The sequence below is a fragment of the Callithrix jacchus genome, chromosome 21, assembly GCF_049354715.1.
Source record: "Callithrix jacchus isolate 240 chromosome 21, calJac240_pri, whole genome shotgun sequence".
Lineage (NCBI taxonomy): Eukaryota > Metazoa > Chordata > Mammalia > Primates > Cebidae > Callithrix > Callithrix jacchus.
In genome coordinates, this window is record NC_133522.1 from 13004757 (window position 1) to 13017403 (window position 12647).

At 36.0% G+C, this 12647-nt stretch overlaps 1 protein-coding gene across 2 annotated transcripts in view; it reads left to right on the top strand.

The window, feature by feature from the left end:
* The window catches only part of GBE1 (1,4-alpha-glucan branching enzyme 1), a 279090-nt gene that overhangs the window by 79974 nt on the left and 186469 nt on the right, over nt 1-12647 (top strand). For both annotated transcript variants that reach the window (XR_013530578.1, XM_017967116.4), the window contains exon 3: nt 7765-7880. Coding sequence is in view for 1 of the 2 variants with exons in the window: in XM_017967116.4 (XP_017822605.1) it covers nt 7765-7880 (116 nt within the window). In the remaining variant the exon portion in view is untranslated. The remainder of the gene's footprint in view (nt 1-7764; nt 7881-12647) is intronic.

Genomic DNA, 12647 nt, shown 5'->3' on the forward strand with positions numbered 1-12647 from the left:
TGTATTAAACTCAAAAATGCTACAGAAATGAAGTGAATAAGTGCTGATGAAGAGTAGTAGTACTCCACTCTGAATCAAAGAGTTTGGGAATATTTGAAGGAGGCTGACATTTGAGAATTTTATGTGGGGATTAGTACATTAGAAAAGGAAAGGTTGTTGCGTGTGAGATAAACATAGCGTCTGTGTGCCTGATGCAGTGACCTTAGTTAATGTTTGATCACCTTTGCCGAATGTGTGTTTGCAGTTCATATTAAACTGTGCATCACACTTTGTTTCTTTTCCATATCTCGATTTAAATTCTGTCTGCTTGTTTTGAGTCTGTGGACAAATAGAATCATTTGCATTATCAGATATGATGAATTTAAGCCTGTTAATAATAAAATACTATTAAAATGTTTGCATTGGAAATATGTCAGGTTTTCCTTCATGTCGCATGTATACCTATGTAAGAAACCTGCTGATTCTGCATATATATCCCAGAAGTTAAGTATAATAGAAAGAAAGAAAAAATACAGAAGGCCAAAAAATTTTAATTATTGTAAATTACTCTATAAGGCCTTCTTTAGTAAGAGATGTTTAAATACTATATTTATATACATATTTTTATTTTAAAAGAGTAATTATTACATATTAATTGCCAAGTGATTCCTAAAAATATTTTACTTTATGATTGAAATCTACCTTTATTCCAGACTTAAGACTGCAAATTAAAATATGCTTGACTCCAGTAATGCCACTTTGTGACAGTCTAAACAAGAACATTAATATGCTACTCCAAAAGTTTCTATCAAGAGAAACTAGACAAGCCTAAGAGTATCAGAATCCTTTTTCCATTCTTGGAGGTCCCTAAATGTTGCTCCAAGACTGTATAAGTGATGGCGGACACTCGGGGGGCTGGGTGTGCCTACTCCCCACATACTAAAAAATCTGAGTTTAAATTTTGACTCCCCAAAAACTTAACTACTAATAGCCTGCTGTTGACGAGAAGCCTTTCCAATAACATACAGTTGATTAGCATGTATTATGTATGTTATATGTATTATATACTTTGCTCTTTCAACTAAATAAGCTAGAGAAAAGAAAATGTTATTAAGAAAATCATAAGAAGCAGAAAATGTATTTACTATTCATTAAGTGAAAGTGGATCATCATAAAGGTCTTTATATTTATTTATATTTCTCTCAATTGTAAATAGTGCCTGTATGGTCTTTATTTGTGTAAATTTTTAATAAATTTTAACATTTTATTATTAAAAAATAAACATAGCAGGTTTTCTTTTCTTGATAAACATCAAATTTATAGCAAATGTTGTAATAAAATAATTTTTGCAAGTAGTAAACATGTTCTTAAAATGTTGCCAAAACTGAAATAATATGCACACCTTGTTCATGGGATACCTAACCTTGAACATAGCAATATCTAGGTTATGGTAGATAATGAAGAGTAGACAGGAATATGAGTTAATATTGCTAACATTTAAAAGGTTTAATATCACTTTTCTATGGGAAAAATAAACCTTTACATTTTTCTTCATTTTGTTTCTGTTGCTTATACTTTTTAACCAAGCAATGTTTTTGTGTGAATATTATAGAAAATATTCTCTAATAATGGTGTATTCAGTAATGGTTTTAGTTTATATTGTCTTTTCTTGTTCTGATTGTCCTTTCTGTTCCCTCAAAATAATCCATTTTTCCTTGATCTCCAAGATCGTGCGTTTAATTTGATTCTCACTGGTTATACTTCCTGGACTCTACAACCCTAGTCAGTCCTAAATTTTAAATCCTGTATTTCATGTAAGTAATACTTGCCCCAAAGGATTATTTATGGCATTTTCGATTTCAGAATTCCCTTGCCCTGTTGATTTATTATTTGATAGCCTTTTAGTTTAACTTCATCTAGAAAATTACTCACAAAATGGTAAGTAGAGAACACGCAAACACACCAATTTAACCAGGGCAGTTGTAGTCCCTAGGCCATTGGCATCTACATCACTTATAACCTTTTAAGAAATGCAAATTATTAGGCCTCACCAGAGATCTGAATTAAAAACTCTAGGAGTGGGGCCTAGCAATCTGTATTTTAACAAATTCATGCGATTCTCACATGAGCTATAGTTTGAGAACCACTGACCTAGAGACCTTTCTAGTTCCATGTGAAGTTCTATGCTTGGTAGAGAAGCAAATGATTGTCACACATGATGAAGAGTCATGTTTGTTTCCATCCTCAGGTCTGCATAGCAATGCAAGTTCTTTGCATTACATAATTAGATTAATTCTATCTTGTGTACTCAGCATAAGATGTATGGAATTAAGTGAAAAAAAGTTCAAGTAACCTAATTTTTTATAAATATGTTCTATAGATAGTCTCTGATATGGCAAGGTACTATTTATTATTATTATTAATATTATTACTTTAATTTCAATTATATTCTGTAGTAAAGTCACATGACATGCATTTCTGAAAAATGTTTCTATCAATTTATATTATTTTGCCCTCTGTGCTTTTCTAAATCAAATTTTACTGAAAATCAATTTTCAGTATTTTTATACCAATAATTTGATATTTAATTTTATGTATTTGTTTTTAATGGTGTGCTTCCATGATTGGTTCCTGCAATCGTACCTGGATACACCTTAATGATTATTCCTTCTTTCTTAGCTAAGTGTTTAATGTTAAGTTTATAAGCACAGTTCCAAATCCAATGACTTTTCTGATTATTCTGTTTCTGGACATTGTGATATGTGTATTCTGTGGAGTAAAGCTGTTTTTATTATACATTTTGAGAAACTCATATTAGAGATAAACTAGTTTTATTGGAAATATTTCCTTGTATGATATGGTATGGTAGAAATGGGTATTTTGGTTGGTGCCCATGTTTTAAATGGAACAAAAAAACACTAATAAAGGAATGAGAGGGAGAATTTGGGCTTAGCAATGATTGGAGAAAGAGTCAAAGGAGATGGAAAAACTGATAGTGTGGTAGCTGAAAAGGGATTTTTTTAGAGAGAAAAATGACTAATGGTTAGGTTTTAAGTAGTTTCATACATATATGCTTGCAAACCTTTTTCTTTCTCTCTCAGACAAAATCTTTTGTCTGCTCTACTTAGCTTATGATGGCCAATGTACTGGATGTTTTTGGATGGGGGGACATATGTGAAGATTTTCTAAGTCAGTCTTTAAAGATTTGTGTTTGGCAAGAAAAGCGTACCTACAGTGAAAGCCAGCACCTGAGTTTGTATGAATAGTAGGGATAACTAAAATGAAACTCTGGAAGATGCAGAGAAAAAAAAAATCACAATGTATACTTACAAATAATCAGCATGTGCTTTGGAGTTTTATGTCCTTGTTAATTTTCTGTCTTGTTGCTCTAACCTTGACAGTGGGGTGTTAAAGTCTCCCACTATTATGGTGTGGGAATCTAAGTCTCTTTGTAGTTTTCTAAGAACTTGCTTTATGAATCTGGGTGCTCCTGTTTTAGGTTCATATATATTTAGGATAGTTAGCTCTTCTTACTGCATTGATCCCTTTACCATTATGTAATGCTTTCCTTTGTATGTTTTGATTTTTGTTGGTTTTTGATTTTAAGTCTGTTTTATCAGAGTAGAATTGCAACTGCTGCTGTTTTTGCTTTCCATTTGCTTGGTAAATATTCCTCCATCCCTTCATTTTGAGCATGTGTGTGTGTGTCTTTGCATGTGAGATGGGTCTCCTGAATACAGCAGACCCATGAGTCTTGACTCATTGTCCAGTTTTCTAGTCTGTGTCTTTTAAATGGGGGCATTTAGCTTATTTAAGGTTAATATTATTGTGTATGAAACTGATCCTGTCATTATGAATCTGGCTGGTTATTTTTCCCGTTAGTTGATGCGGTTTCTTCATAGTGTCGAAGGTCTTCACAATTTGGTACGTTTTCACAGTGGCTAGTCCTGATTTTTCCTTTCCATATTTAGTGCTTCCTTTGTGAGCTCTCGTAAGACAGGCCTGGTTGTGACAAAACCTCTCAGCATTTGCTTGTCTGTAAAAGGTTTTACACTTATGAAGTTTCTTTCACTTATGAAGTTTGGTTTGGCTGCATATGAAATTCTTTTCTTTAAGAATGTTGAATATTGGCCTCACTCTCTTCTGGCTCATAGGGTTTCTACAGAGAGATCTGCTGTGAGTTTGATGGGCTTTCCTTTGTGGTTAACCTGACCTTTCTCTCTCACTGCCCTTAGTATTTTTTCCTTCATTTCAACCTTGATGAATCTAATGATTTTGTGTCTTGGTGTTGCTCTTCTTGAGGAGTATCTTTGTGACGTTCTCTGTATTTACTGAATCTGAATGTTGGCCTCTCTTGCTAGGTTGGGGAAATCCTCCTGGATAATATACTGAAGAGTGTTTTCCATCTTGGTTCCATTCTCCCTGTCACTTTCAGGTACACCAGTCAAACACAGGTTTGGTCTTTTTACATAGTCCCATATTTCTTGGAAGCTTTGTTCATTCCTTTTCATGTTTTTTTCTTTGATCTTTAATTCACACTTTATTTCATTAAATTGATCTTCAGTCTCTGATATCCTTTGGTCCTCTTGATTGATTTGACTATTTATATTTGTGTATGCTTCACAAAGTTCTCATGCTATGTTTTTTAGCTCCATCAGGTCCTTTATGTTCTTCTCTAAACTGCTTATTCTAGTTAGCAATTTGTCTAACCTTTTCCCAAGGTTCTTAGCTTCCTTGCATTGGGTTAGACATGCTCCTTTAGCTTGGAGGAGTTTGTTATTACCCACCTTCTGAAGCCTACTTCTGTCAGTTTGTCAAACTCATTATCTGTCCAGTTTTGTTCCCTTGCTGTCAAGGAGTTGTGATCCTTTGGAGAAGAGGTGTTCTGGTTTTTGGAATTTTCACCCTTTTTGGGCTGATTTTTCCTCATCTTCGTGGATTTATCTACCTTTGGTCTTTGTTGTGGTGACCTTTGAATGGGGTTTTGGTGTGGATGTCCTTTTTGTTGATGTTGATGCTATTCCTTTCTGTTTGTTATTTTTCCTTCTAATGGTCAGGCCTCTCTGCTGCAGGTCTGCTAGAGTTTGCTGGAGGTCCAATCCCGACCCTATTTGCCTGGTATCACCAGCAGAGGCTAAAGAACAGAAGAGTTGACTACCTGTTATTTCCTCTGAAAGCTTTGTCACAGCGGGGCACCCACCAGATGCCAGCCAGAACTTTCCTCTATGAGGTGTCTGTTGACCCCTGTTAGGAGGTGTCTCTCCGTCAGGAGACATGGGGGTCAGGGACCCACTTGAGGAGGCATTCTGTCCCTTAGCAGAGCTCGTGCTCTGTGCTGGGAGATCCACTGCTCTTTTCAGAGCCTGTAGGCAGGGAAGTTTAAGTCTGCTGAAGCTGTATGCACAGCTGTCCCAGGGAGATGGGTGTTTCATCTATAAGTCCCTGGCTCGGGCTGCTGCCTTTCTTTCAGAGATACCCTGCCCAGAGAATAGGAATCTGGAGAGGTAGTCTGGCTACAGTGGCTGTGCAGAACTGCAGTGGGCTCCATCCAGTTCCAACTTCCTAGGGACTTTGTTTATGCTGTGAGGGGAAAACCACCTACTCAAGCTTCAGTAATGGCAGATGCCTCTCCCCTACCAAGCTTGAGTGTCCCAGGTCAACTTCAGACTGCTTTGGTGGCAGCAAGAATTTCAAGCCAGTGGATCTTAGCTTGCTGGGCTCTGTGGGGGTGAGATCTGCTGAACTAGACCACTTGGCTCCCTGGTTTCAGCCCCCTTTCCAGGGAAGTGAACAGTTCTGTCTCACGGGTGTTCAGGTACCACTGAAATATGAAAAGAAACTCCTGTAGGAAGCTCAGTCAAACGGCCTCCCAGGTTTGTAGTTGAAACCCAGGACCCTGGTGGCATAGGCACCCAAGGGAATCTCCTGGTCTGTGGGTTGCAAACACCATGGAAACACCAGTATCTGGATCAGAGTGCACCATTCTTCATGGCACAGCCCCTCACGGCTTCCCTTGGCTGGTAGGGGGAGTTCCTTGACCCCTTGCGCTTCCTGGGTGAGGTGACGCCCCACCCTGCTTCCACTCACCCTCTGTGGGCTGCACTGTGGAATCAGTCCCAATGAGATGAGTACCTCAGTTTGAAATGCAGAAATCACCTGCCTTCTTCATTGATCTCACTGGGAGCTACAGATGGGAGCTTTTCCTATTTGGCCATCTTTACAGCCACTTAAGATTAACTTTTGTGTTTCAGATATTTACATATGTTGAGGCTCTAATCCATTCATTTTATACCACTGTATGGCATCCAGTTGTTTAATTACACTGCAAAGTTTTACCCATATTGTGGCTGATTTAAATTTTGATAGCCTCCAGTTTTTTGGCTATTGCAAATGGTTCTTTAGCATATAATTTTGAATGCCTTCTTGTGTATGTATGTTTATGAGAATTTCTCTAAGCTATTTCCTAGGAATAGAATTGTTGGGCTGTGGGATTAAGGTATCTTCACCTTTGCATCATATATGATGCCAGGTTGTTTTTACTAGTGATACCCTCATTAGCAATGTTTCATATGTTTGCTGACTAGATATTTTCAAACTTCTAATCTTTGCCCATGCCCTGAATGTGAAATGGTATCTTATTGTTGTTTTAATTTGTGATTGTCTGATTAACCAGCGAGCTTAAGTATCATTACATATGTTTATTGGCCATTCCAATAAACATTACAGTGTCCTCTCCTGAATATATTTTTTCACAATTTTTCTCTTGTTTTGTTTTCTTTTTCTCATTGACTTATAATGTTCTTCATGTATTTTTGATGCTCTGTCTATTTTGGCATATTCATTACAAATGTATTCTTCCAATTTATAGCTTGTCTTGTCATTCTGTCTACTGATTCATCTATTTATGATGATAAGTTTATAGTTTTAATGGTCAGAATTATCAGTTTTAAAGTTTTTAAAAATATTTTATTTGAAAAACTTTTTATACTTCAATATTGTAAATATAGTTCTCTGTATTTTCTTCTAAGCATTTTATAGTTCTGCCTATCATGTATAAATACTAATCCATGTTCAAATGATTTGGGGACATATTATTAGGTGGAGATCTATTTGATTTTATTTTCATAAAGGTAACCAATTGTCCCAGCACCACTTATTAAACAGTGTGTCCTTTACTCACTGGATTTTAATGCCTCCTCTATGCTAGGTTAAGTTCTGTGTGTGTGAGTCTGCTCTTGTTTGTTTGACTTTCTTCCAGGTTCTGCATTCCACCTTTTCTGTATCTCCTATACTTTATATAACTCTCTACCTTTCTTGCTTAAGGCATTTATTTAGATATTATGTCAGTTCTGTCACACTCTTATCAAGTTTGGTAAATATTATATGATTTTAATGGTTTTTCATTATTTTCCTGCCATGGCATGTACATTTCTGTTTGTTCATAATATCTTTCTTTATTGATGGTGTTCTCTAGAAAAAGATCCATCATTTTCTTTTCATTCTGTTTATTGACAGAAGTATTAGAGTTGAAACCACAGTTGAAAGTGTTATAATCTTAATTTAATTTTAAAATGTGAAAGCACACTTTAAAATGCATTTTTATAAATAAATTAAGAATATCCTGCCTTTCCTAAACTACTGGTGTTTTGATTAACACTTTAGAAAAAAAATTTTTAGACAAGCTGATTTTTCTTGCAAGTGAAGCAATATATTATGTTTTCTTTGAAATTCATTAACTATTAGTCCTACCATGCTATTGTTAAATGATGTTCTTTATTTTTTCAGATGCATGGAATCCATTTTCATACCCATATAAAAAACTGGATTATGGAAAATGGGAGTTGTATATCCCACCAAAGAAGAATAAATCTGTACTCGTGCCTCATGGATCCAAATTAAAGGTACTTAGCTCCTTCCTATTTTTCCTTGAACTTACATTCTTTTTATCCTGTTTGCAAAGTTTGATTTAAACCATTAGAATGTGCAATGGATGCATGATAATTGTGGGAGAAACAGTCTAAATGTATAAATAGAGGGAAATTTAGGAGACGGTCTTAGGTTGAAATGGGTTAGATTAGAATTGTTTACTGGTAAGGTATCAAACTTAGATGTATTATCATCACAAGTTTAGAAACTTTATGTAAGAAATGACATATTAAAGGTGACTTTGAGTAATTATAAAACTTTAGATTGAAAAACAGAAAGTTTAATGGAAAAATGAAACCTGTCTTCAAATCAGCCAATGTAGAGAGGAGTTTTATCTATAAAAAGGTCAGATGAAGTTGCTGTGGGAGTGGATGCTGTGTCGGATGCTCGGGCATTTTGGGGACTGCTTCTTCTGGTCCTTTCTCTTTCTGGCCTCTGACATGGTGGTGGTGCAGTCTTGTTTATCGTATTCTTCTGTGATAAAGCCACCTGAATTAGCCCATGGCACTCCCTCTCGGAGGCAGGCTGAGTGTCCTCTACTCTCCCTCTGCTTTGTGGTGCTGCATTCAGGGTCTGCAGAGCAGTTAGAGTCAGCTGCTCTTGTCTCATCAAGGGATGTCTGAGGGACGGGCTTCTAAGTCTGGATTACAGATTTAAGGCATTTGATTATAAGAGAAGCTATCTAAATCTTTTCACATTTACTTGATTTTATTCCATGGTCATATAATTATATAATATTTCCATGTCCCTTGTGTCTTCCTTCCTAAAACATTTACCATGATAAATCCTATGATTGAGTTGTTATTTCTATTGGCATTTGTTATTTAACAGTATTAACTCAAAGTTACTCAAATATATTAGATCAAAATGCACAGTATGTTTATTTTGTAGGTTAAAATATTTTACAAATAATGAAATTATAAGCATATATAAAATATAATAAGATACTGCCACACATAATGATAGTAAGCAGAAAAGAACATGGTTTGGAGTGAGGAGACATTCAACAAGAGATGGCAGTCAAGGTTCTTTTTAATCTATAGGAAAAGAGAGAAAAATACTGATAGTATACAGTAAGAGGGATTAAAATTTAATGTAAATAATCCCTTTTCCATGTCAGTATAAGTTCTATGAGAGCATGGCCTTTGCTGTTTTTTCTATTTTTTTATTTTTTTTTCCTAGTTCTGTACACTGTCAGTTCTTTGAACAGTACCTGGCAGAGTGGAGATGCAGAAAATGTTTATTGAGTATTAAAGACATTTTGAGACCCAGTCTTTGAAGGAGTAAATCAAACAGTTTGATTCTTCGATGGTTTTTAAGGGCTAATTTTATAGAAACTGCAGCAAGACAACTATTACTGTTTTTATTGCTGTGTTAGGTCTTAATGGCTGTTTTTTTTCCCCTTAAACCTTTATGTTAAGTTTATTTATTTATTTATTTTAAGAATTAAACTTACTAATTTTTAAAAAGTGTTAGAGAACTTTTTTCTGCCTTTTCCTGTTTTTTTTTTTTTTGATATAATTGGCATGTTAACTTTACTGAGTTTTTACTTATTACAATCAATTAATAAGATAACCAATCTAAATAGCAAACATCTCCTTGGCACCAACTGCAGCTGTGAAGTCCCTGAACTCCTTGATTCTGTGATCCCCAAATGTTCTAGGTGAAGCTTCGGAAAGTTCTCAGTCATGGAGGAGGTTTGGTTGCAGGGTTACCCTGGAGGACATCACATCATAAGGTTGATTTTTAGCTGCTGAGTGCCATTTATTCATATTTTCACTAATTCAGCAAATGTGTATTGAGTATCTTCTGTGTATCTGGTATGGTAATATGCATAGAGAATCAGAATTTTAAAAGTCACTGCCTTTAAGGAAATATTAATCTAATACATTAGTTTTTAAAACTTTTATCTGCTCCAATAAGCCTAAGGGCTAGGACACAGATCAACTCAATAGAAGTGGTTTCCTCTGGAAGTAACTGTCAAGCTCAGGAGCCAGGTGTGTGGAAGAGACAGGATGGGCTGCTTCCATTTTGAAATTTGAAAAACAGATTTTCCTTCTTTTGGTGGAGAATCACTATAATAAACATGAATAAATAGACATAAATCTCCTTACCCTCGCAAAGAGGCTTCTGCATGTTTATGTTATTAAACACTCATTCCTCATGACTAGACTCAGCATCATCTGTTAAAAGATAAGACTAAACAGCTCACCAATTTTTTTACTTTGTTAGCCAAAGTAGGAGGCATGAAAAATACCAACGTAAGCAGCTACCACTTACCGAATGTTTCCCATTGACAGATAATTAATTTAGATATATTTTGTCATTGACTTATTACAAAAATTCGATACAGTAAGTATTATTACTACTGGGTCATCCTACATTCTGCTCTACCTGAACAGTACCAGTGTATACTTGTTATCTTAATTATTATTATTATCATTATTATTATTACTTTAAAGACTGAGTTTCACTCTGTTGTCAGGCTGGAGTGCAGTCTCGTGATCTTGGCTCACTGACATCTCTGCCTCCCGGGTTCAAGTGATTCTCCTGCCTCAGCCACCTGAGTAGCTGGGATTATCCATGCATGCCACCACACCCAGCTAATTTTTGTATTTTCAGTATTTTAGTAGAGATGGAGTTTCCCCATGTTGACCAGGATGGTCTAGATCTCCTGACGTTGTGATCCACCTGCCTTGGCCTCCCAAAGTGCTGGGATTACAGGAGTGAGCTACCATGCCTAGCCAATTATTATTTTTTTGATTAATATGGCTTTATTTTTACTTTCAGTTCTGGGATACATGTGCAGAACATGCAGGTTTGTTACATAGGTATATTTGTGTCATGGTGGTTTGCTGCGTCTATTGACCCATTCTCTAATTTCCCACCCCTCACCCCCACCCCACGACAGGCCCTGGTGTGTGATGTTCTCCCCGTGTCCGCCTGTTCTCATCGCTCAACTTCCACTTATGAGTGAGAACATGTGGTATTTGGTTTTCTGTTCTGTTTTAGTTTGCTGAGGATGATGGCTTCCAGCTTCATCTATGTCCCTGCAAAGGATGTGATCTCGTTTCTTTTTATGGCTGCGTAGTATTCCATGTTGTATATAGACCACATTTTCTTTGTCCAGTCTATCATTGATGGGCATTTGGATTTGGTTCCATGTCTTTGCTGTTGTAAATAGCACTTCAATAAACATGTGTGCATGTGTCTTTATAGTAGACTGATTTTTCTGATAATTGATACGAAAGTCCTCAATAAAATACTGGCAATCCAAATCCAGCAGCACTTCAAAAAAGCTTATCCAGCTGGGCATAGTAGCTCATGCCTGTAATACCAGCACTTTGAGAGGCTGGGACAGTCGGATCATGAGGTCAGGAGTTCGAGACAAGCCTGGCCAATATAGTGAAACCCCATCTCTACTAAGAACACAAAAACTACTTGGGAGACTGAGGCAAGAGAATCCCTTGAACCCGGGAGGTGGAGGTTGCAGTGAGCCAAGATCACACCATTGCACTCCAGCCTGGGTAACAATGTGAGATTCCATCTCAACAACAACAACAAACAACAACAACAACTTATCCATCATGATCAAGCTGGCTTCATACCTGGGATGCAAGGCTGGTTCAACATATGCAAATCACTAAATGTAATCCGTCGCGTAAATAAAAACAAAGACAAAAAACACATGGTTATCTCAGTATATGCAGAAGAGACCTTTGATAAAATTCAACATCCCTTCTTGTTAAAAACTCTCAATAAAATAGACATTGATGAAACATACCTCGAAGTAGTAAGAGTGATTTATGACAAACTCACAGCTAATATCATATTGAATGGGCAAAAGCTGTAAGGATTCCCTTTGAAAATCGGCACAAGAGAAAGATGCCATCTCTCACCACTCCTATTCAACATAGTGTTGGAAGTTCTAGCCAGGGCAGTCAGGCAAGAGAAAGAAATAAAGGGTATTCAAATAGGAAGAAAGGCAATCAAATTGTCTCTGTTTGCAGATGACATGTTTCTATATTTACAAAATCTCATCATCTCAGCCTGAAAACTCCTTTAGCTGATAAGCAACTTCAGCAAAGTCTCAGGATATAAAATCAATGTGTGAAAATCACAAGCATTCCTTTACACCAACAATAGACAAGCAGAGAGCCAAATCATGAATGAACTCCCATTCACAATTGTTACAAAGGGAATAAAATACCTAGAAGAACAGCTAACAAGGGATATGAAGGACCTCTTCAAGGACAGCAGCAAACCACTGCTCAAGGAAATACAAGAAAATTAATTATTGTAAGAAATGGGTAGCATTCTGTCTCTAGTTCAGCATAATACTACATCTTAATTTTCAAATAATAATCAGAACAAATTTTAGGAAATGACATCTGTCATATCTAAATCTATTTTTCAAAATCTAAATACTGTAAGTCTTTTGTCACATTTTCTACAATTGAGCTCTCCGTAAAGGAGTTGAAACAGCTTCCATTTTATTATTGTAGATGGTATTTTTCATAGATCTAACTGTGCTTTTTAGGCAATTAAAATCATACGGCTAAAATAAACACATAATTTAGAGTTTTTCCTTAAAATTATTTTCTTGATAACTTTTGTATTTGAATAGATCATTATGTATCAAATTGATATGTTTGTGGCAGTGGAGTTATATCTCCCTCTTTTGGAAAGTAGAGGCATGGCATTTTGATTGAGTTTAAATTGTTCTTTTCAAATTTTCAGTT